General features: G+C 38.4%; 1 protein-coding gene across 1 annotated transcript in view; it reads left to right on the top strand.

The window, feature by feature from the left end:
- The first annotated feature begins 4,165 nt into the window (after positions 1–4,165).
- TBC1D19 (TBC1 domain family member 19) overlaps positions 4,166–20,983 on the top strand; it is a 53,454-nt gene continuing 36,636 nt past the window's right edge. The window contains exons 1-4 of the mRNA XM_005243217.3: positions 4,166–4,325; positions 14,410–14,482; positions 15,243–15,288; positions 17,056–17,131. Coding sequence (XP_005243274.2) covers positions 4,227–4,325; positions 14,410–14,482; positions 15,243–15,288; positions 17,056–17,131 — 294 coding nt within the window. The 5' untranslated portion in view covers positions 4,166–4,226. The remainder of the gene's footprint in view (positions 4,326–14,409; positions 14,483–15,242; positions 15,289–17,055; positions 17,132–20,983) is intronic.

The raw sequence follows: 20,983 nt of genomic DNA, 5'->3' as shown, positions 1-20,983 counted from the left end.
TCCTTTGGTGATACCTGCAGATAGCGCTGCCTGGTCCATACATAGTGTATGGAAAAAGCCAAGCTTCCAGGCACTCAGTGCATCCTTTGGATGTTTTTCCTTTTTACTGACTGCCTTTACAATCCAGGAAATAAACTGGTCTTCCAAATAATTTGGAAGCATTAAAATGTATTTTGTCTCATGTGGCCTTAAATATGACAGTATGATGTATCTGTTGTGTCATATCCTCCCCTCAATCAAAAACCCACCAGGGGAAAGATGGAGAGAGTATGGCTGAAATATATCAGATACTGACTGTAATTTTTCCTTTCCCTTGCCAAGTTGTTGATGCTTTCCAGACCTGCAGTGGCAGATAAATGAAAGACACTTGGGATACAAGTATCAGGTACAGTTAACTGCAGTAACTTGACACAAAACACGTTAAAGAAAGGTGTAACACTGTAGAGCACTGCAGCTGTAAATGGAGGTGGAATACAAAGAAGAAGGGAATTGGTGTTCAAGGGTGTAGGACTGAGATGAAGAGAGGGAAAGACCACAAAAACCAAAAAACCAACCAACCAACCAACAACAACAACCACAAAGAAACCAACCCCAACCCCCCCAAAACAACAGAAAAACTACACCAGACCTTCTGATAAAACCAGCAAGCTGCCTCTAGTATGTGGTACTGGACATCATAAACCCACTCTACACTGTCTGTACTGCAGTTGGTTACTTATAATTTAAAAGTAAATCATGACGAAAAAGCAGTAATTGTCAAGCACTTATCACACGAACCAAGTTAAGCCAGTCATGTGATACCAGGGGGACAGGCTAAAGAATTGGTTGAGATTCCTGCCAATGCCTGTCATTCAAGTGATTTATTTTTTTTTAACAATGACCCTGCATTTCTCAAGCTGCTATGCAGTAAGGTCCTTGTAAGGAGACAAAAGAGAAGCAGGCACTTAAGCATGAGATTGCTTCACTGGATATGGTAAGGATTCACAAGAAGCTGTTAATAGCCCTCAGTGATATTCTGTAAAGATTATCTCTTTATATCACCTTGCTTTTTAGGTTTGATTGGTATTTACAAGTTTTCCTGCCCATACTGGAAATGTAACTGACCAAAGAGAAACCTAGTGCATAGGAGGATGGAAACCAGACTGGAAACAGTCTAGAAAAACAGGGAATGAAGAGTGACAGATGTGCACATGCAGAGAGCAACAAAGGCAGATTTGGAGCAGGGGTAGTCAACTCCGGGAAATTCTTCATATGTAGCCAACGTTAATTTTTTCTCCTGTTGACCTATAGAGATACGGATGGCTTTTGCAGACCTGCAAAGTCTTATGCATTGCACATGAAACTCACCTGATGTATCATCTCCCCATATTCCCCAGGAGCAGGGGAACTCACACTTCTTACCAGTAAGGTGTCACATCTTCTGTCCCTCTCCACAACCTGCCATTTGGCTGAACGTGGTCCCTGCAGACCACAGAACGGAAAACACCATGGTGTCCAGCCAGACACCATGTTGTGCTACCAGTAGTAATGTAACAAGCCTGAGTCCCCACATATCAAGCAGTCCTGATAAATAACATACTTGCCAAAGGCAATGTGAGATTGCCATCCCTGTGGCAGTCCACAGGTTCTCCCAAAAACTGGAAAAGAAAATGCTGCTGAGGACTGTGCCAGGCAAGAGGGAAGGGCTTACGCTCACACTAGCAGCTGCAATGTAAAACCCTGGACTTACAGACACTGAGCTGTGGAGCTTAGTGGCATGCCCTGGTTATTTCCATGTGCTTGTCTGAGCAGGCAAAGTTCCTACACAAATAATCCTCCTCAATGAAAATAAAAAATATCGAGGAGAGATACTGTCTTCATGTGAACTCTTTGCAGAATTTTATTATGAACTAGCATGCAAAGCTACTATACTTTGTATGCTTGTTCAGTTGAAAATGTAGGCAAATATTTCATTAACTCCCAATACACAGAGGAAAAAAAAATGTGCTCACTGTTGCCCCTGACTTCACATATGCATGTAAGAGCAGAAATGTCAGAAAACTTGTAAATCAGAAGGGCATTGCTGGACAACTGGGCAGTTGATCTCCCTGTGCTCTCCATGAATCGAGAAGCAAGCTCTCCTCAGTTTTTTGAGTTAGCATAAATGACTAAGAGAAACTTCAGTTTTCTCTACAGTTGGTTAAAGAACTTTTATTTCTGATCTTCTATTACTATTCTTTTTTAAAACTTATTTTATCCAGAAATTCTCACAGATAAGTCAAAAGAGTTTGCAGACAGATGAGTTCAGTTTTATACCTTTTACATCTAGTTGTTTTTCCTAGCAAGTTAACTGATGACACCTATCTTCATTTCCTCACCTGTCACTCACAGCAGTGAAAGTTACAACCTGATGTTTCAGAATCTTGAAACATTCTTTGTTTTACAGAGGCATGGCCATCCTCAGAGCTGAAAATAAGTATTAATGCTAGGCTTTGGAGGTCAATAATCAGTTTTTCCATGTTACCTCCTTGAACTTTCGTAGCTTATTTATTAATTATGCTGGGATTTCAAAATTAGCATTTCAGCTTAGTAAATTAGTTTATTAAGTGAGAATTTGATTACATGGTCCTGTTACTGATGCACATAGGAATAGATTTCCCCTGAAGGACTAAGTGGATTAAAATTCCTTGCATTTACATCACTCAGCGAGATGCATATAGCGCCACACAGCTGCTGTGCTTAAATAAGGGCTGTGCCTGCTCCTGGTACAGAGCCTGAATTAATGCCTCACCATACTGAGCAGGCAGGGGTAACATATTCAAGAGCGCAATAAAACTTCACCTGAGTACAGGTCAAGCAGTATTCCTCCAGAACACGGCTCCTCAAACTTTTTAACCAGGGGGCCAGCGCGCGGATGCAGTGGCAGGCAGTCATCTGCGGCTGCTTGGTTTCCCCCCCAAGCCCTGGCGGGGGGAGGCGGGGGGGTCTGTAAATACCGGGGGCTGGATTGAGGACCCTGGGGGGCCGTATCCGGCCCGCGGGACGTAGTTTGTGGACCCCTGCCAGAAGCACACAGAAGGGAGCCTCGTGGCTCAATCTCCTGCTCACACCATCTGGATGTGATACCTCAGACCCTAAAAACCAGCTGTTAAAACTCTCTCTCAGGTTCTAATGACATGAATCTGTCTATGTCACACTGGTGCAAAGCCACTTAAACCACAGCTAAAGATGTTTTTAAGCTAATATTTCTGACCGCACTGAAATGAGTTTCAAGCCCTTTCACCGTCAGCCCTGGCCTAGAAGCAGTTGACGAAGATGCTGCCCTACAGCTACTGATTGCAGCAGCTCAGCCGAGGCGCAATGGCTGGTTGTGAGGGAAAGCTTAGTCCTTTCCAAGGCAAAACAAGGCTGGTTAATGAAGTTGTAAGTAATGATGATGTAAGATATTATTTAACTCATTATTAAGACAGACCTGGGATGTGCATAGCCCGTTACAGCCCACCTGGCCTGGCAGGTGGCAACTGCCGAGGGACAGCAGCTACAAATGCCTTTGCAGGCTGCTGTCAGGAACCTGCCACTACCGGGAGAGCAGCTGGACACTCATGCCAGGCTGCAGCGGCCACACAGCTGCGGGGATGAGGCAGGTCTCCCTGCAGGCTCGGCAGAGCCCAAGGGCACGGCGGGCAGGCTGGGCACCTTCGGGTGTCTCCCACACTGGCATGGCCAGGTGCTGGCACTCAGGCCGGGCAGCTAAAGCCCAAGACCCACATGTAGGCTTTCCTTACGCTTATTTCTGACATCCTTTCTAGCCATGATACATTATAAACGTTTGTTTAGGAAACAGAAGCACCGCGTGAGATTTTCACCAGAGCTTTAGGCAACCATTGCCCAGCCCTGTGGCATGTGGCCCGTGGGCTGGAGGAAGCCTGTCAGGTGCCCAGGGAGAGGCGGCAGCTGAAGGCACCACCGGGGCAGCCTCCCCGGCTCTGGGGACAGCTTGGGGGCTCCTGAGCTGAGCGGCCGGGGGTCTGCGCCACGCCGGGCAGCGGAGGGCGCGCTGTCCCGCTCAAGTCCCCATCGTGCGGCTGGGAACCTTTCTGGGAGGCGTCGCTTTCCACCCGGACGCAGCGGCTGAGGCCCGCCTCCGCTCCCGCCGTTGCCTGGTAACGCCGGTGAACGCGGCGGGGTGTCGCGGCGAAAGCGGCCCGGTGCGGCAGCCCGGCGACGGGCGTGGCCCACGCGCCGCGATGCTGGACCCGGACAGCGGGCTGTCCCTCACCATAGCGCGGATCGTGCAGCGGCTGAAGGGCTCCAGCCTCCACTCCCAGCTGGAGCGACAGGCCCGGGTGAGCCCCAACCTGGCGCTGTGCCCCCAGGCCCGCCTCCGTTTCCCGCTCCCCCTCCCCGGCGCTTTGTTCCCGGTCGTCGCCCCCGGCCCGGCCCGTGCGGCCTCCACCGGCGGCAGGGGGCTCCAGGCTTCGCCGGGCCTCCCTCCCCGACCGGGCCGGAGGGCTGTCTGGGTGGCTTCTAGAGCTGTGTTTGTAGTTTCTCCTTGGGACTGAAGCATTTCGCATGGAATGTGAAGACTGTCCTCTTGAAATCTCATTGCTTCAAATAGTGCCTAAAATGAATCTCTTTTCTCTTTTAATCGCTAATTTGGGAAGGTTTAAATACCGCCCACCCCCGCCTCTTCCGGAGTGCCCCTGAGAAAAGGAGGGTTTCGTGAAAGGCAGTGACAATAAAATGAAACGCGCCCATGAAAGTGCATTTTTGTAGCTGGGAAAAGAATTGCTTTTTTATATTTAGTAACTTGCCTGGTTTCAAGTGCAGATTGTCATATTTCAGCTGAACTTCATTTAGGATGTTTCAGGTTAAAATTGTGTCAGTTTTCCTGACCATAATAATATAGCAGTGGTCCTATAACAATTACTGTGCGTTTCTGAAATATTTTGGATTGGGTTTTATAAAATCTTGGAATTATTTTTCTTTTTATTACAAACTGCTTAAAATTATACAGATTTTTTTAGGGTACAGTGTCCATTATCTGCCTTAGTTTTGTTGGGTTTTTAAATGAAACGGGATTTTCTTCTCTGAATGTGACTCAGTGTCTGAATAGCAACTGATGTCACTGCGTGCCCTTTCTGGTTTGTTTTGGTTTTAAATCTGCTGATTTGGACTCTAAATGCTTTTTAAAATATATGTGTCTGCTTTACTCCTGTTGGTTGACTGCTCTCTGAATATGTGATTAAGCAAATTTGCATGACTTGAAGGGGGCTGGCATTATAAAAGAGTAGAGATGTTGGGTTCTGTGAAGTGTTGGGGAATTCAGCATCCCAAATAGCTTTACATGAGGTGTGGAGGGTCAGGTTCAAGAGATTGTCCTCAATAAAGGCAGTAAACAGAACTCATTTTAACAGCTTTGTTACTGATTGTGATAAAACCTGTATGTACTTACCTCTGCATTCATTCTTTTTGTTTTTCTCTCCTGTGAGATCTGATTTCACAGTCATTTAATACTTTGCATGTTTGTTTTGAAACATGAGGAAGCTTGGTGTTGCCAGGACTTGGTGAGGTGTTTAAATGCTGCTGGTGGATGGCTGTTTTGTACAGGTGGACACTCTGAGGACCTTAGCAGTGTCTTTCTATGGTGATGACTGATGTCTGAAAGGATAGTTAAGGCCTAAATCCCTCCTTGACTCTATAGCGTATGAATTTACTCAATACAAGCAGAAACTCTGCATAATCAAAGCATAAAGTAACCTATAAAATAAATAAAACAGTGTAATGACCACAGCTGAATCTGTCACGATAGCTTTGAAAAACAGTTTTACTGATTTCTTGGAGAAGAAAACTCATGGGTATATATAGATTAGAAGATTATTTCAGTCATATGAAGTGCTAAGGAAAAAGAAAATAAACAGGGCAACAAATATTCAGGTTGATTTTTAGAGCAGGTATTTGAAGTATTTGTAATAGAAGATTAAATCAGAGCTATAGTTCAGTGTAGTGAACTGAAAGACTGGAAAGTTTATAGATACATCAACTAGAGGATTTTTCAATGTAAAGAGTCATCTCTTGGGGCTTGTATTTTAAATTAATAGGGCCAAATGTACACCCTGAATCTGTATGTTCTCCTTTACTGAATTTTTTGTTGACCTTGCTTGCATTTATGTTCTTTCATGTACAGTATAGACTTGTTTTATTTATAATGCTTATATAGTGATATTATTGCTCTGGTATGCAGTTGCAAAGGCCCTGTCAGCGAGTTCCCTGTCTTTGTCCATCCCATAGTAGCTGTACGTAATTCTGAAAGTTTCTGAATTTTGTTACATTATTAAATTAATGCTTTATTTCCCTCCCATTACACGGGGTAGTTCTGAAGTTGCATTATCAAATATGAATTCTTTGCTATTGCTGTGCATCACACCTGAACTACAGTTCATTGATAGGATGTGATGGGTTTTTTTCCATCTGCTGGTTACCAGTTTCTGAACAATGCTTGTTCTGCACTGGCTGAAGTATTGATCTATGGGTGCTCCCTTTTTAGGTGATTTTAAGCTGTTTTGGGGGATGCATACTGTGTTTTTTTTCAAAATAAAACTTACCTATTGTTTTGGATAGCTGCACTGCAGTTGTATTTTGCCTTTACAAAAATTCCTCTTTATCTGTTAATGCAGAAAACAATGCTGCTGATACTGATTCCTCAAAAATGCTTAGCATCTCTGAAATTATAAGAGTCAGAACAGATCTTAAGGTCCATTATAATATTGCCTGAAATTTTTGAGAGGTCATCTAGTCTCAGAAACAGTGTTTTAACTACTAACAAAAACTGTTTTGTAAATTAATCTCTTTTAATTTCTAGGAAGGAGAGCTCAAAATGGAAAGTTTCTTTCATGAGTTCATAGAATTTTGGGGAAAACACAGTATCTTGACATTATTTGTGAGAGGTGATACAGTAGCCCTGTGGTTATTAACAAATCACACCAGTGCTATGCTTGACTGTCACTGAGAGCCCGAACTAGTGTTAAGACTGTGATACACAGTCTCTTTGAAATAAGTTTGGCATGGGCACCAAATGATTTGCTTGTCACAGCTTGAGCTCAGGGGATACCAAGATAATCACATTTTTGTCCCGAAGGCTGAAGTAGAGATAGGGTCATATTCTTGTTAGTGATGATTTGGAAAATAAACTTTAGGTTGATTTTGTGGGTTGAGTTTTGGTATGTTGATAATGTGGCTGCAGTTAATACAAGGAGATTAATGCAGGAAAGCGTATAAACATGCCTGTCATTTGCTTTGGAATGTCTTCTAAGCATATTTTGTAGTGCCTTTGAAAGTAAAGAATAACAGTTACAAAGGGCCAAAATATTAGATAGCAGCTTTTCAACAGGTAGCATTGCTGCTGGCATATCAGAGGAGAAATCTGATCTCATTTTCTTAGGCACAGCTTTCACTGTGACTTTGTAACCAAATTTGCTTGCTTTTGTCTTAATTTTTCTCTTCGCTTTCTGAATTGTAAATGTGTTTAAGGTAAAAATTAGGGGTGGTTAGAAAAACTGAGACACAGACATATTCAATCACAAAATGCAGTTTGAAATTATTTTTTTTTTGTGAAATCTTACTAAAATTTTGTTTTAGAGAAAATCTTTGTCAGTGAACTGACAATAAAAATGGAACAAACCATGAAAAAAGTGCTACCTTTTTATCACATTTTCATTTGAGGAAAATATAGGAACTTTGTTTTTCATTATGTTTGAAGGAAATCAGGCTTTATTAATCAGTTAAGATTAATCAGTCTTAATTTTTGTCCTCTGCAAATCTTTAATAGAAATCAGTCTGGCTCTGGGTTGCCTGGAACCTCTAGTGGCCAGGGGCAAATAACAAGTAAAGTTAGAAAAAAAGAAAACAACCGCGAAAACCAACCAACAAGCAAACCCTCAGCAGTTTATTCCTAAAGAACTTTTCTAAAGCAGGAGAGAAACTAAAATGAAAGATAAAGGTTTTAGATTGTGTTTTTAATTTGAATGAGGAAAACTCACAATACTAGGAGTCCCGTGGGGCATTTTCTGTGTAGATGTTTTCAGATTTGTTTCTTGTAGGTATGTCTGTGGTGGGACAACTTGAAGGAGACCTTGTAGAAAAACAAGATAATGGCTGTCAAATTTGGCTGAAAGTGGTAACTTAAGCATAAGAATCAGCCTTGACACCCTGTTCCACCCCAGTCTGACAAGTTTGGGAGTGAGAAAAGATTTTTAGGAGGTACTAGGAGGTATGAACAAGGTATGTAGAGGAGATTGCTAGAATGTATCATGATCAGAATGATTGTCCAGAGGAGAGGACTGTGCCATCACTCTTTGAGGAGACTGTGACTAGTACCAGAAAGACTTAAAGAAAATACTAATTGAAGTGAGAGTTTAGGGTCTTCACAAGACTGCAAGCACTGGGCAAAGAAGGAGAGGAACTTGCTTTGGGGCTTGGGGTGTTGCCCAACTGTGTGCTAGTAAATGGAGTACAGGTAAACATCTTACGATAATTTCTGTGGAGTGAATGGTTTGCAAGATACCTGAGAATATTCTTTTCATGACATTTTTCTCCAACAGTTAAAAAAGAAATTGTTACTGATTCCTACTTAAGTGAAAGATCAAATTAAGAAGGAGAATGTTTTTGTGAAATGTAGCCTTTACTTAATAAAACTTAGCAAATAAATGTAGGCTCCTGAGTCATCATAGATAACTAACGATTTGGTTTCGTGCATTGTATTTAACAAAGGGCTTTATATACCCTCCTGAAAGGGTTTGTACTTTGGTTTAAATGGTTCAGCAGTAACATTCGCAGTACAGTGAATTTTAAATTGAATCCAGTTGTGTATATGTTGAACAGATTATGGAGTTCAGAAGAAATGTAAGCTTGATTCGCAGGTTATTTTTTTTGTCTAGTAATGTAATTACATGTTTTGCCTTGTGTATGCGTATTCTATTTGCAGCATTAATTTTATATTCAAATAAAACAGAAAATGTATTAAAACATAATTTTATTATTAAAAATGTATCCTGCTTATCTTGTAGGAGAACATAACATTTGAAATTCTTTATTCCTGTATGAGGCCAATTGAAGCTCTCTGTTTCAACTGCTAGGTTATTTTTAGTTGTATAAGTTAGTTCACAATACTGTTTCCGTAATGTAATTGCTGTAGAAATGTAGAAGGGTTGGAAAATTGTCAATGTAATCAGGGTTTTACACTTACTGAAATTTCTTTAGTTATGCTCAGCATGATTCCTCTTTCTGTTACAGGAATGTGTAAGCCAAAACCAAAATCACTCCCTTAAATTTCTAGGATTTTAAGTGTTTAGAGAGTGTTTATGTTGAAATGATTGTGGTAGTGCTTGAAGTGGTTTTTAACAAGTTGGCTTGATCCTGATAAAATTTAGTTATGGCAGAATGGGCTATGTGAGAAAAGGTGATTATTTATTAGCTTTCATTGAATTTACTTCTGCTGAAGTTGGACTATGTATGGGGTAGTGTGCTTTATTGTAATTTGGGAAATAATAGCAATAAAAGCTAAAAACATTGTGCACATGTGCAGAATCATAATGAATGTAATAAATGCTCTGAGAGCTCTTGACACCCTGTTCTACCCCACTCTGACAAATTTGGGAATGAGAAAAGATTTTAGGAGGTACCAGGAGGTATGAACAAGGTATGGAGAGGAGATTGCTAAATGTGTATATATATGAATACATACTTAACCTAAACAAAAAAGGCTTTGAAGAGAAGTTATGGTGGATAGCCTGTAAAAATGTTTAGGTTGTGTAAAGTTATTTGTAGAACTGTTTGCAACAGGATAAAAAAATGTGTTCACCTGATGGAGTTCCACATTTCAGTATAGTTGGATCACTTCTCCACAGTGTTTATTTTTGTTGAGAAAAGATATAGTTTAACATGGGAGTTATGCTGGGACACTTTGTTCTGTCACGCCTCCTCTTTATAGTATGTTGTTGGTCCTCTAGCTATTTTCCTATACTTTGAGTGCTTGATGTCTTGATGGCCCATCTGTCCTGTCCTCTTGCATGATCAGGGCTGCTCCAGTCATGATGACTGAGTGCCATTGCCAAATCTTGATGCTAATTTGCAAATAGATTTGTCTCTGCGTTCAGTTGCTCTATGAATCAATATACTGTGCCCACTGACTTTTCCCACCTAGCGCTGTGCTGTCCTTTTGCTTGCTTTCAGCCACATCAGTGTTGAGCGTCTGGATTCTCTTCCATCTTGGCATCCAAGTGCAGACAGTGTAATACATTTGGAGTATCGCTTATGATGGTGACAGCCCAGATCTCAGCAGGATACCTTGCCAAAATCAAAGGGAATGAACATGTACATGGAAAATTGTTAGTGGTACCTTAACCACCTTTCAGAAGTTTTGGCAAAATTTTGAAAGTTGCAAAACTACCCTTGCTCTTCTGTGCAGCTGAAGGACAAGAGGGTACCAAGAAATGCTGTAATGATAGCTTGTTTTATGAAGGTCTGTCTGACAGCCAGTTGCTTCTTGATTTGCAAGAAGTTGACCAAGACTGTAGGTGAACGTGGACACCCAATGCCTGAAACCTGGTGCCCTATCCAATGAGAATATGCTCAATGCCAGTTATATGGGAAAAGAAACTGGTAGATATTAACTTTGATTAAAAATAATTTTTTACTGCTTGCTGAAATATGCTACATTCATCCCTGTCTGCTTTCAAGATTCTGTATTGGCCTGACTGAGTCTCCGAATAGCCTTCTTCCCTGGTCTAGCTGTCACTCTTTGCCTTCATGGGTTGCTCACTCTCCTTTACCGTAAATGTGATAGCCTCATTATAGTACCAGATATTTTTTTTTTTTGAAAGAGGAAGATATACTTTCATCAAAATGTATATACTGAAATTGGAGAGTCTGTAGTTATACCTGGGTGTGTGCTGCATATGATCATGCAGGAAGTGAATTTAGTTCATCAGTACAAATTTCATCAAGGTGTTTTTTCCCCCAGTAAATCTTAGCTAGGCATTTTTATCAGTGTAAATCATAGTAATGGTTTTTATATCAATAAAGTTTTTCAACATATTTTTCATTTTCCCAAAAACTCACAGGGGATGAAAATGCAAATGACACTTAGGCAGTAGGTGGTACCAAGCAGCTTACAACAAACAAACCCCACCTAAAATAAAACCACCTAAATGTATTTTGCAACATAGTATAACACAGAAAGAAGTTAGATCAATTAGTCCAAAGGAAAATCAAAGTATGTGGGAGACCTGGTCTAGTAATTTTGGAACATCAGCTCTGCTAAGTCTCTTTGACTCCTCAATTTTGTTCCTGTATGCACCCATATACATTCCAACGAGGTACCATTCTGTTAAATTACAGCAAAACAGTTCAGAAGGGATTTCGATACTACTGAAGTAAATATTTTCTTCTTTGGTTATGTTATTCAGAGCTAGGGTATTTTCTTCTTCTATGTTGGAACTGTCTGCAGCCACTAGCTGGACAATCTGCCAGATCCTCACCTTGCAGGTATCTCATTTCTGATATGAAAACTGATCAGCAATCCAGTATGCAATGAGTCCATAACTGACAGTTTCTGTGGCTCTGTAGCTCTGCTTAAAACTGTAGGAATGTATCAATCATAATCCAGAAGTAAACAAAAGGAAAAAGTAGAAATGGGAGGAGGCTTTGGCAATTGCATCCTGAAACGGGAAGAGTGGGGACACAAGAATTGCCCCAATAATCTGGAGGGGAATTCTCATGTTTCTTATGTGAAAATTTCTCTCAGTAGAGCATTTTGCAGTCAAGAGAAAGAAAAGGACATGGGAAAGAGGCTAAAAATAGAAGTTATGGTAAATTAAAGATTAGCATAGGAATATTTACTGCAGCTGCTGCAGAGCTAGGAATAGTGAGATAGAACGTGACTGAATAAATGGGCATGAAGGGCTGAAGTTAACTGGTGGACATTGATGCAGTAATGTAATCCTTGGAGAAAGTTTTCCCGAAAGTGCTGTCCTGCTTCCTTTTTGACTGCCACCCCGCTGCGTACAATAGAGTTACTGGGGTTTTTTGTTCCGCAGGTGGGGAACAGGCTCTGTTGGGACCAGCAATTTATGAGAAAGTCCTCTGTTGTATCTTTTGGTCTGACAGGGAAAATGGGAAGTAGTCTGTGTGGACTGAACTCTTTTCTCCCCTCTAGTGCAATACGCTATATCAATTTCCAGAGTTTCCTGGAATCCACAAAAAAAAAAAGGTGATCAATATGAGTGTCAGAGCTTCCTCAATGAGCCAAGAGCTCACAAATTTTACAGGTGTGTGAACAGCAGGGGATTAAAAATCAGTTCTCCTGATTGCACTTCTGTTACTTCTTGCACCGTTTACAGTGTCAAGACAATGAACCCACTTTTTAGTAGATCGTAAAGCTTTTGTTGTTGTTGATGTATCACAACATCTGTCAATGCGTTGTATTTGTGAGGGGTTTTTTGCATATCTAAAAAGGATTTTGAAGCATGTGTACCAGGCTCCACAGGTAAAACCCCCATGGACCTTGGTATTAAAATTGGCCATATTTAATGCAGAAGACAAAGCTGAACATTTATGGAAGTATGTGCAAAAACTTCTGGGGAACAGTAAGGCACAATCTGCCCAGTTTGATGGGTGTTACTTTATTTAAAATTCATACAGGAGAGGTACAATACCACTGCCTTGCAACAGAAAAAAATTAAACTCAGCCTGACATACGTCAGTCCAAAACAGACGCAGGACTTTCCATCAAAGTAGGTTCAGAAGGAATCCTTCATCAAATACTCCTTGAGGCTTTTGCTTAAAAGGGTATTTTGTGAGCTGCCCCAGAACTCTCATGAAAACCTTTCTTTTTTTTCCCAGCCTTTAGCAATGATCCTTCTCTAGCTTTTACCATTGTGCTGAACGGAATATGTTTGTCATTTGACATGAGTTACGCAACTCACCACACCTATGGCTTGTGCTTATGATCACCTTTCTTTCTCATGAAAGCATGCTTACAGTCTCTTCACTATTGCAGTTGATAAACCAAATATAAAGCCTTCCTTACCTGTAATGGCAAGGTGACTTGAAAGAAGAGCAGAAATGCTGATGCTATCAGTCTCTGCATTGTTAGACATTCCTCTTTTCAACTAGGGAAAAAGAAAGATTTCCTTTAAAATTCTGCATTGTGAATTCATCTAGACCAACTTCTCTGGCAAGCTGTGCAGCACAGCAAGTACCCTTTTCCATATATAAACTGTGAGGCAAATGATAAGATTGTGGAGTTTGTTGGTTTTGTGTAATAGAGCTAAAGCATGCTGTGCTGGTAGGGCTGGCAAACTGAACAAGCTGGTTAAAGTTTATTTTTAATAGCAGCATAACTTACTGCAAATGAAGCAGCAGCTGATAGGCCTACAGCATATTGCTGAGTAGCTTGTATGAGATATCTCACATTTCTAGGTAGATGATGGGGCCATATGCTTCTAACATATGCCTTGAGCTGTCATGGCAGTGGCCTGACTTGCACACAGAATCTCACTATTATTTTCGGGTTAGCAGCCAGGGTTGATACTCTTTTCTAAACCTCTAGCTTTATCTTCTGGTGTTAATCCGCTGTTGCCACACTCCATGTTTAGGAAAATACATATTAGAAGTCACTTCACAGAAACTCCTGAGTTTCTGATTGTTGTCCTCTTCAGCCTTTGTGGTCTCTTTGTTTTCTTGTCTAGCTATAGAAGAAGGAGATGCTATAGCAGCTGCTCCTGCTGTTGCTGAACATCTGTGTGGTAGTGTCATGGTACAGTTGTAAAGCTGGTTGGTGCCTTATTGTCTGTGTTGAGTGCATTTCATTACAAGAGGCTGTATATACCGGTGGTCACAGCTGCGGTGGGGGCTGTTTGGTCCACAGTTTTTATTTGAAGTTCGAATATGACATTCCTTATCTGAGAGAGGTGAACTGTGAGAGGTTAAGTGAGAAGTTATGGAACATTTTCAGATTGATTCTTTCATGTAGAATACAGTGAGTGGCTGCTAGTTATTTACTTGTGTACCTTAAAGGATTGGTCATAATGTGTAGAATCTAGCATTTGTACTAAGTATTTGGTGTACCTACTCAGAATATTAAGCACATATGTCACTGCATACTTCCTCTCCTTCCTCTCTTTCCTTCCCCACATACAGCTTTTAGCACTGATGTAAAAGCAAAGACATAGAGTGAGGAAAATGTTGGTGAATTTTATTTTTTTTGGCTGCAGTTACTGTTGTCAAGTTAGAAGGAAACATAGAAGTTTGTATGCAACCTTAAGCATGTATTATGTTTCTTATTTCATAACTTAAAATACACAGTTTACTTTCTTTTTAGTGCTTGCTTGATGATGATTTATTTATTCATTTATTTATTTCTCATATTAGGTTAGCCTACATAAACCAGAAATTAAACTGGAATCACTGAAAGAAGATATTAAGAACTTTCTGAAGACATCAGGTTTGTAATACTTCATTGATACATTTGTGAATAGTATAGCTCTACATAAGAACATATGTGAGGTGCAGGATGAAAACAGTACTTTGTGCAGCTTGGTATCTTGTTGCTGACAGTAGCCAGAAGCAGACATTCAGTCATTCCAGATTATTAAACAAGATAGAGAAAATTAAAAGTGAAGAACTTCATGGATTCAAGCAGTATTTTGAAAAACATACTATGCGAAGAAGTGATTTTATAATTTTGTAAGATACTGGTAATTTTTTTGAAAGTTCTGAATAATACAAGAGTTCACTCCTGAAAACAGAAATTAGCATTCATGAAGGCATTCTTGAAAATTTTAGCCTTAGTTAAATTTCCAAGTTTCATTGGAGGTTTTGGGCTATGTAACAATAATATGAAGATTTGATGGTAAGCGATACAAGATTTATAATAATTGGGAACACTGTGTCTACTAATATTTATAGTTGTTTTAATAATATGAAGGCTTTGAAAACTACCATATAATTATTTAACCAAAACTGTGTTGTAATTATTTGAACAGTAGATGGAAATAGAGGATATTCAACCTTTATACAGGTCTCAACTTGTGGTTTTCCTGTCTTAATTAGATTGAAGTTTCTTCGTCTCTTGTCTGTCTGGTAGGTAGACATGAATTGAGACAGGACAGAAAATTCTAGTGACTGCGAAGCAACATTTTCCATTAGTATGAATTCCTAAAGTTGTCTTCTGGATATCTTTTTTTTTTTTTTTTTTTTAACAGGTTGGGAAAAGAAGCTTCAGAATGCTGTTTATAGTGAACTCAATGTGTGAGTTAATTTAGTATTTTTATTTAATAAGTTCTGCTTACATTATTTACTTTTAATTCATTTGTATATATAGGTGTATAATGTGTTATTATTATCTGCAAAATCTGTCAAACCAAGGGTACCTGCTTAATTTCTGTTTTTAAAGTGCTATTATTTCTCTTTCACCCTAGTGAATATATTGGACTCAAGTATGTTTTAAGGAACGAGTAAAAGAAATATCAACATATTTTTTTACTTCAGTAATTTCTTTGTTATTTTACTTCCAAAGGTACTGACAGTCATAATAAAATCCTTGTGTAGCTGAGGTGGTTGCTGCAAATGAATTTTAGTTTCAGCTGTTTATGACAGCATAACAGATATTTTATTATATTAATTATTAAAAAAAATTTAAGATATTAGATCTCTAGACCTACCAGATCAGTGGTCATCATGCTTGGGATATGGTTATAAACACACTAAAATTTGTAAAATACCCTTTTTATTATTGTTCAGCAAAATTCTGGGAAGCGTAAGTTGCCTTTATGTTCTGGCAAGGTGGAAAAGGGGATTTTGTAACCTATATAGTTGTAAAAGTAACTATATAATAAATGTTTATGCAAATCTATTTGTGCTAATTTGAACAAGCTTATTAGAGTCACCGGTTTTGAACAGTGTGTCATAGTACTACAAGGGACTTGATTCAACAAAATACTTGTAAATGTGTCTGTTAGTAAGGAGTTGTCTTCATTGTATCTTTCAAGGGAAAAGTATTTACCTGTCTTTTGGACTAATACTTACAGTTTCTTTGAGTTCACAGAAAAAAGCTGCAAAATAATGAAAATAGTCCTGGAAGATTGAAATTAACTAGAGAGTACCATGATGTCATGAACATTGTAGAGAAGCCAAGAAACAGCTTTGCTGAAATTCGTTATTATTGATTCCATTTTACATATGAGCACAGAGTTGTCCAGAACAAATTAGCAGCAAGTACAAGAATGACTTTACTAGTTACAAATGGGAAGAAATTTGGGGAGGATTTCCCAAAATCATCTGATAGGAACTGATTGAACACGTTTCAACAAATGAAACAGGCAAACTGTGAGAGAAACTTTGCGTAAATTTTGTTTCCTGAAAGACATTTGAAGCAATTAACAATAAGCTGGATGAGATGTTTGGCAATAACTTGTTTAGAAATAATCTGCACTACTACGGGAAGATAATTTAGTGTTTTGGTTTGGTTTTTTTAAATTTTTGTTCCAGCTTTTATATTTTGGCATAATTCAGTTTATGAGTGCATATTCAATTTTGCTTAGGTCAACACCACAAAGTTCTAATTGCTTTGGATATGTACATGTTCTCTATTGTTTTTTAAAAGGAAATCCTCCAAGAAATATATAATCTCTTGAAAAAAATAATGTCCTGGATAGTAAAAGTTCCAGGGAGTCATAAAGGTGACATAATGTGAAGAGGATACACTATTAAAATACCTGATTTGTTCATAGAATTATTTGACTTTACAAACATGTGAAATTATGAGTAAGCATTATTTGTATATAAGAAGAACTCATGTTGAAATGTTAATACTCACATATCTTTATATTGTTTGCATCCATAGGAAAGGATGAGGAAGAAATACTTCTAATAACATTTTTTATTTTTAGTTTTCATGAACATATGCAGTGGTTTTACTAGTGCTCTGCTGAAAGGAGTTATGTTTAGTTTTACAAATACAGAATTAATCAAGCAAAATAAAAATCTGAACATTTAAAATATACTATTCTTTTTAAGGTTTCCTTCGCCCTGTCATCCTGCAGCACCGCCTGAGCATATGAAAGAACCATTAGCTTATATGAGGAAAGCACAGGTTGGTTGTTACCAATTTTACCGTTCATATCAGATTTTTCATTACACTATTTGAGATTTATTCTGTATAATGTTATTGTACAATTTCTAGGGTTTATACATTAGGAAAAACACAAATTTGTAATTGCATTGAAGTTAATAGTAATGTTGTGTATGTGACATTTTACATACATACAAAAAATACTCAAGTAATTCTCCAATCATGAAAGTGACAGGTAGGTGAATATTTAGATTAGAGACAATATGAAGTATGTCAAGGAGGAGAATTTGATTTTCTTGGGAAGAAGAAAAAGTGTAGCTATAGGTCATTTCACCTAGGGTTACAAAAATAGTTTTGAAGGGACACAAGCAGTTTTGCAATGAAAGACAACAGGCTGCAGAGATAGCGAGATCTTCAGAAAGGTGACATATTTGATACTTAAAAATGTGAAAGGAAGGTGAAAAGTGCTCAGGATCTTAAGGCATATTGAAGGAGAATAAGAAAAACTGGACTATGAAAGATTAAATGAGGATTTTTCATGTCAGGAAAAAATATTTTTGCTTCGTTGGTTTTATTTTCTCACCAATAAAAGCCATTTGAAATAAATAAAAAAGTTTTTTACGTAAAAATGTAAAAAAAAATGCTTCAAGAATATGATCTAACCAAAACATCTGAGGTAAGGATAAAATTGTATTTAACTCAGCCATGCCTAGAAATATATTGCAGTATTCTTTTACAAGGTATTCAACAAATTGTGTTATTTTTTCAATCATATTGTTGTTTATTCCTGTAAGTCTTATCCTGCTATCCTGGGTTTCAGTCTTTAGCGTTTGGGGACAAAGATTGTATTAAACAATTTTTGTTCTGTGGTGTGAAATGTAATGCCACAATTTACTGCCTGAAAATAATCATTCTTATCAGTTTACTAATGTGAAAACCACAGAGGTATATCTATGTTTGTCTAAACCAGTTTCATTGGTTATTATTTTATAGAAGTGTATGCAGTACTTAAGGTAACTGTTATTTTTAGCTCTGTGTGGAAAGGACTGTTTTTCTAATAGTTTAGGAATGACTAGGAGAAATCCTATCTTTACTAGTTTCAAAATTTCATACCCCGATTTCTAAGAGTATTAGGCATCCATATCCTCTGGGGTGGGTTAGCCCTGGTAGGTAGCTCAGCCACTTGCTCACTCTCCCCCAAGCAGAATAAGGGAGAGAATCAGAAGGGCAAAAGTGAGAAAACTTGTGATAAAGACAGTTTAATAGGTAAAGCAAAAGCCACGCATGCTAGCAAAGCAAATTAGGAATTCATTCACTACTTCCCATCAGCAGGCAGATGTTTAGCCATCTCCAGAAAAGCAGGGCTCCATCACACGTAACAGTTACTTGTGCAAACAAACACTGTAACTCTGAATGTCCCTCCTTTCTCCTTCTTTCTCTCAGCTTTTTTATTTAAAGCATGATGTCACATGGTTCCTTTGTTCAGTCCTAGCTGACCAACTTCTTGTCCACCCCCAGCCTACTTGCTGGTGCAGAAGCATAAGAAACAGAAAAGGCCTCAAAGCTATGTATGACTTCTCAGCAACAGCTAAAACACTGGTGTGTTATCAACACTATTTTGGTTACAAATCCAAAACACAGCACTATGCAAGCCACTATGAAGAAAATAAACTTTATCCCAGCCAAAACCAGTAGATCCTCTTAAATCCTTTCTTGAAATACAGCTCTTCAATAAAGGCATATGTATCCTTTTCACAGAGAAGTACCGATAAATGGTGATAGTTGTGGAACAGTAATGAATACACAGTTAGGGAATTAACATTATACTTTCTAAAACTACTGAGATACATGTGATTGTTTGGTTTTTCAATATAAACACACATTTATTGCTGTAGGTGTAATAGGTCCATAAGAAAACAATCATAATCAGATCAGTTGAATCACAACGAGGTTTTGTTATTCTTTTTGAGTAAAGAGCAATAAACAATGTTAAAAGCTTACAAAGTCAAGTGTTTTGATGATTTTGGGGTTTTTTTTTCAAATATTTGGAAATGGCTAAAATGCAAATGTACAGCTTGCTAATACCTTTGGGGAGAGAAATAAAAGTGGAAACTTACCAATTTACTTTTATTAGGTATTGGAAATCTAATTTACATTTTGAAGGTGGAGGACTATTTTTGTTTTATTTGTGGGTAGATGTTTTCATTTTATTTGTCTTTTAGCACGACAACAGTTGGAAAAGAATAATTTGATTCTATCAATAAAATTTGTCCTGGTAGAAAAATGTTTTCCATGTAAGTCATGTTCTATTTTTATTATGCACAGCCACTGTTTAAGATACTGTTTCCATTGTTATGAGCTTGTTGACATTTTATTTATCCTTTTCTATCTTAATTAATTTTGCTCTACTTCAGAGTTCTGGAAAGAAGGGTAATGCTCTCTGAAAACTGTCTTTCTTTGATAGCAGTTACTGGAATTACTTTGAATTAGTAATTGAAACTATATTGGTATTTTCCTAGATATTGAGATCTTCATAATTAACCCTTTTTCTCTTTAAATTGGTTCTGTTTTCTCATTTTTAGGGGGCAGACTGAAGTTATTATACTCTATTCTTTTCACTACCTCAAAAGGAAAAATAGCTTTCTAGGAAAGGATTGAGCATTAATGGCAACAAGTAGTAATGTTGTAAACCATTCATGTAGTTGTGGTATTGTCCAGTGTAGAAAAAATACTGGCATTAATATTTTCACACCTTTGAATATTAATGTAACAAAATATGTATTTTCTAATAGTGTGTGCTAGAGAGCTGGTCCTGTGTTTCAGCTGAGGTTGATCACTGTTGTTTAGGTCTTTCCTAGGCAGAGTAATACTAGGTCTTGGTTTTTGTTTCCTTAAAAATGTCAGATACAATATTTAGAACCTTTGTTTAAAACATCAGGTTATTTCACATCTCTGGTGTTTTCTGAGGTATTTGGTCTGGTTATAGTTTTGGGGAGGTAGCTCACCCCTTCCCGCCTTGTTAAACAGCAGAATTATTGCTTAAAACTTACACCTTTTCATGCAGGCAAAGTATTAGCACTAGATTCTACGATTAAAAATTTGAACTTGGCTAATTGCTTTACCTGCCCAGCAGAGGCTGATCTGAGTTGAAACATTCCTGAATCCATTGAACTGCCGTATTGACTATTTTCATATCTGCATGTAGGTGAGGGGAAATGATTGCAGACCTCTTCAACTGTTTGTTTTGCTCCCAGAGTTCACTTGGAAAGGCTTTGCTAGTTTTAGAACAACTCTGCTGCGAGCAGCAATGAAGAAATGAAGTGAACAACATAAAAATAAGAGCAAAAAGAGCTAAAGAGAAGCATAACAAGCTGAGACCAAAGAAATATTAAAAAATGTTTCCACAATCTGATACCTCCCATGAGGCTGTCTTTTAATTGTCCTATGTAGATTTTACAACGTTCACAACAAACCAAACACTATAAATATCAACTCTTATAATTAATAGTATGTTATAGGACTACCGTGAATTTGCACTGCTATGTTTTAATCCATACAAGTTCTTTTTCCTTTTTTAGCTGTAAGCTGGGAGCTTGTTTCAGGATTTTGAGAGAAATGTTAAAAAAGTAAACTTGAGGAGGAGATAGGTAGATAAGAAAAGATATCCCATCATCCAGTTACAAAGTATAAAGAGTAAGAAAACAGGAAGGGAGCAGCCAATTCTTTGTTGGATTAGGTCTGCTTGGCTCCAGCACAATAAGAGTGGGAAAGGTGTTGCTTTCCAGAGCAAGGCAACATTAAGTTAACTAGCTATCTTCAAAGGAATCTGAGATACTCTACTGGCTCTAGAGAACCCATGTTGTTTGAGTTAAT

The sequence above is a fragment of the Falco peregrinus genome, chromosome 2 (assembly GCF_023634155.1).
Source record: "Falco peregrinus isolate bFalPer1 chromosome 2, bFalPer1.pri, whole genome shotgun sequence".
Lineage (NCBI taxonomy): Eukaryota > Metazoa > Chordata > Aves > Falconiformes > Falconidae > Falco > Falco peregrinus.
This window is presented reverse-complemented; position numbering and strand designations above follow the sequence as displayed.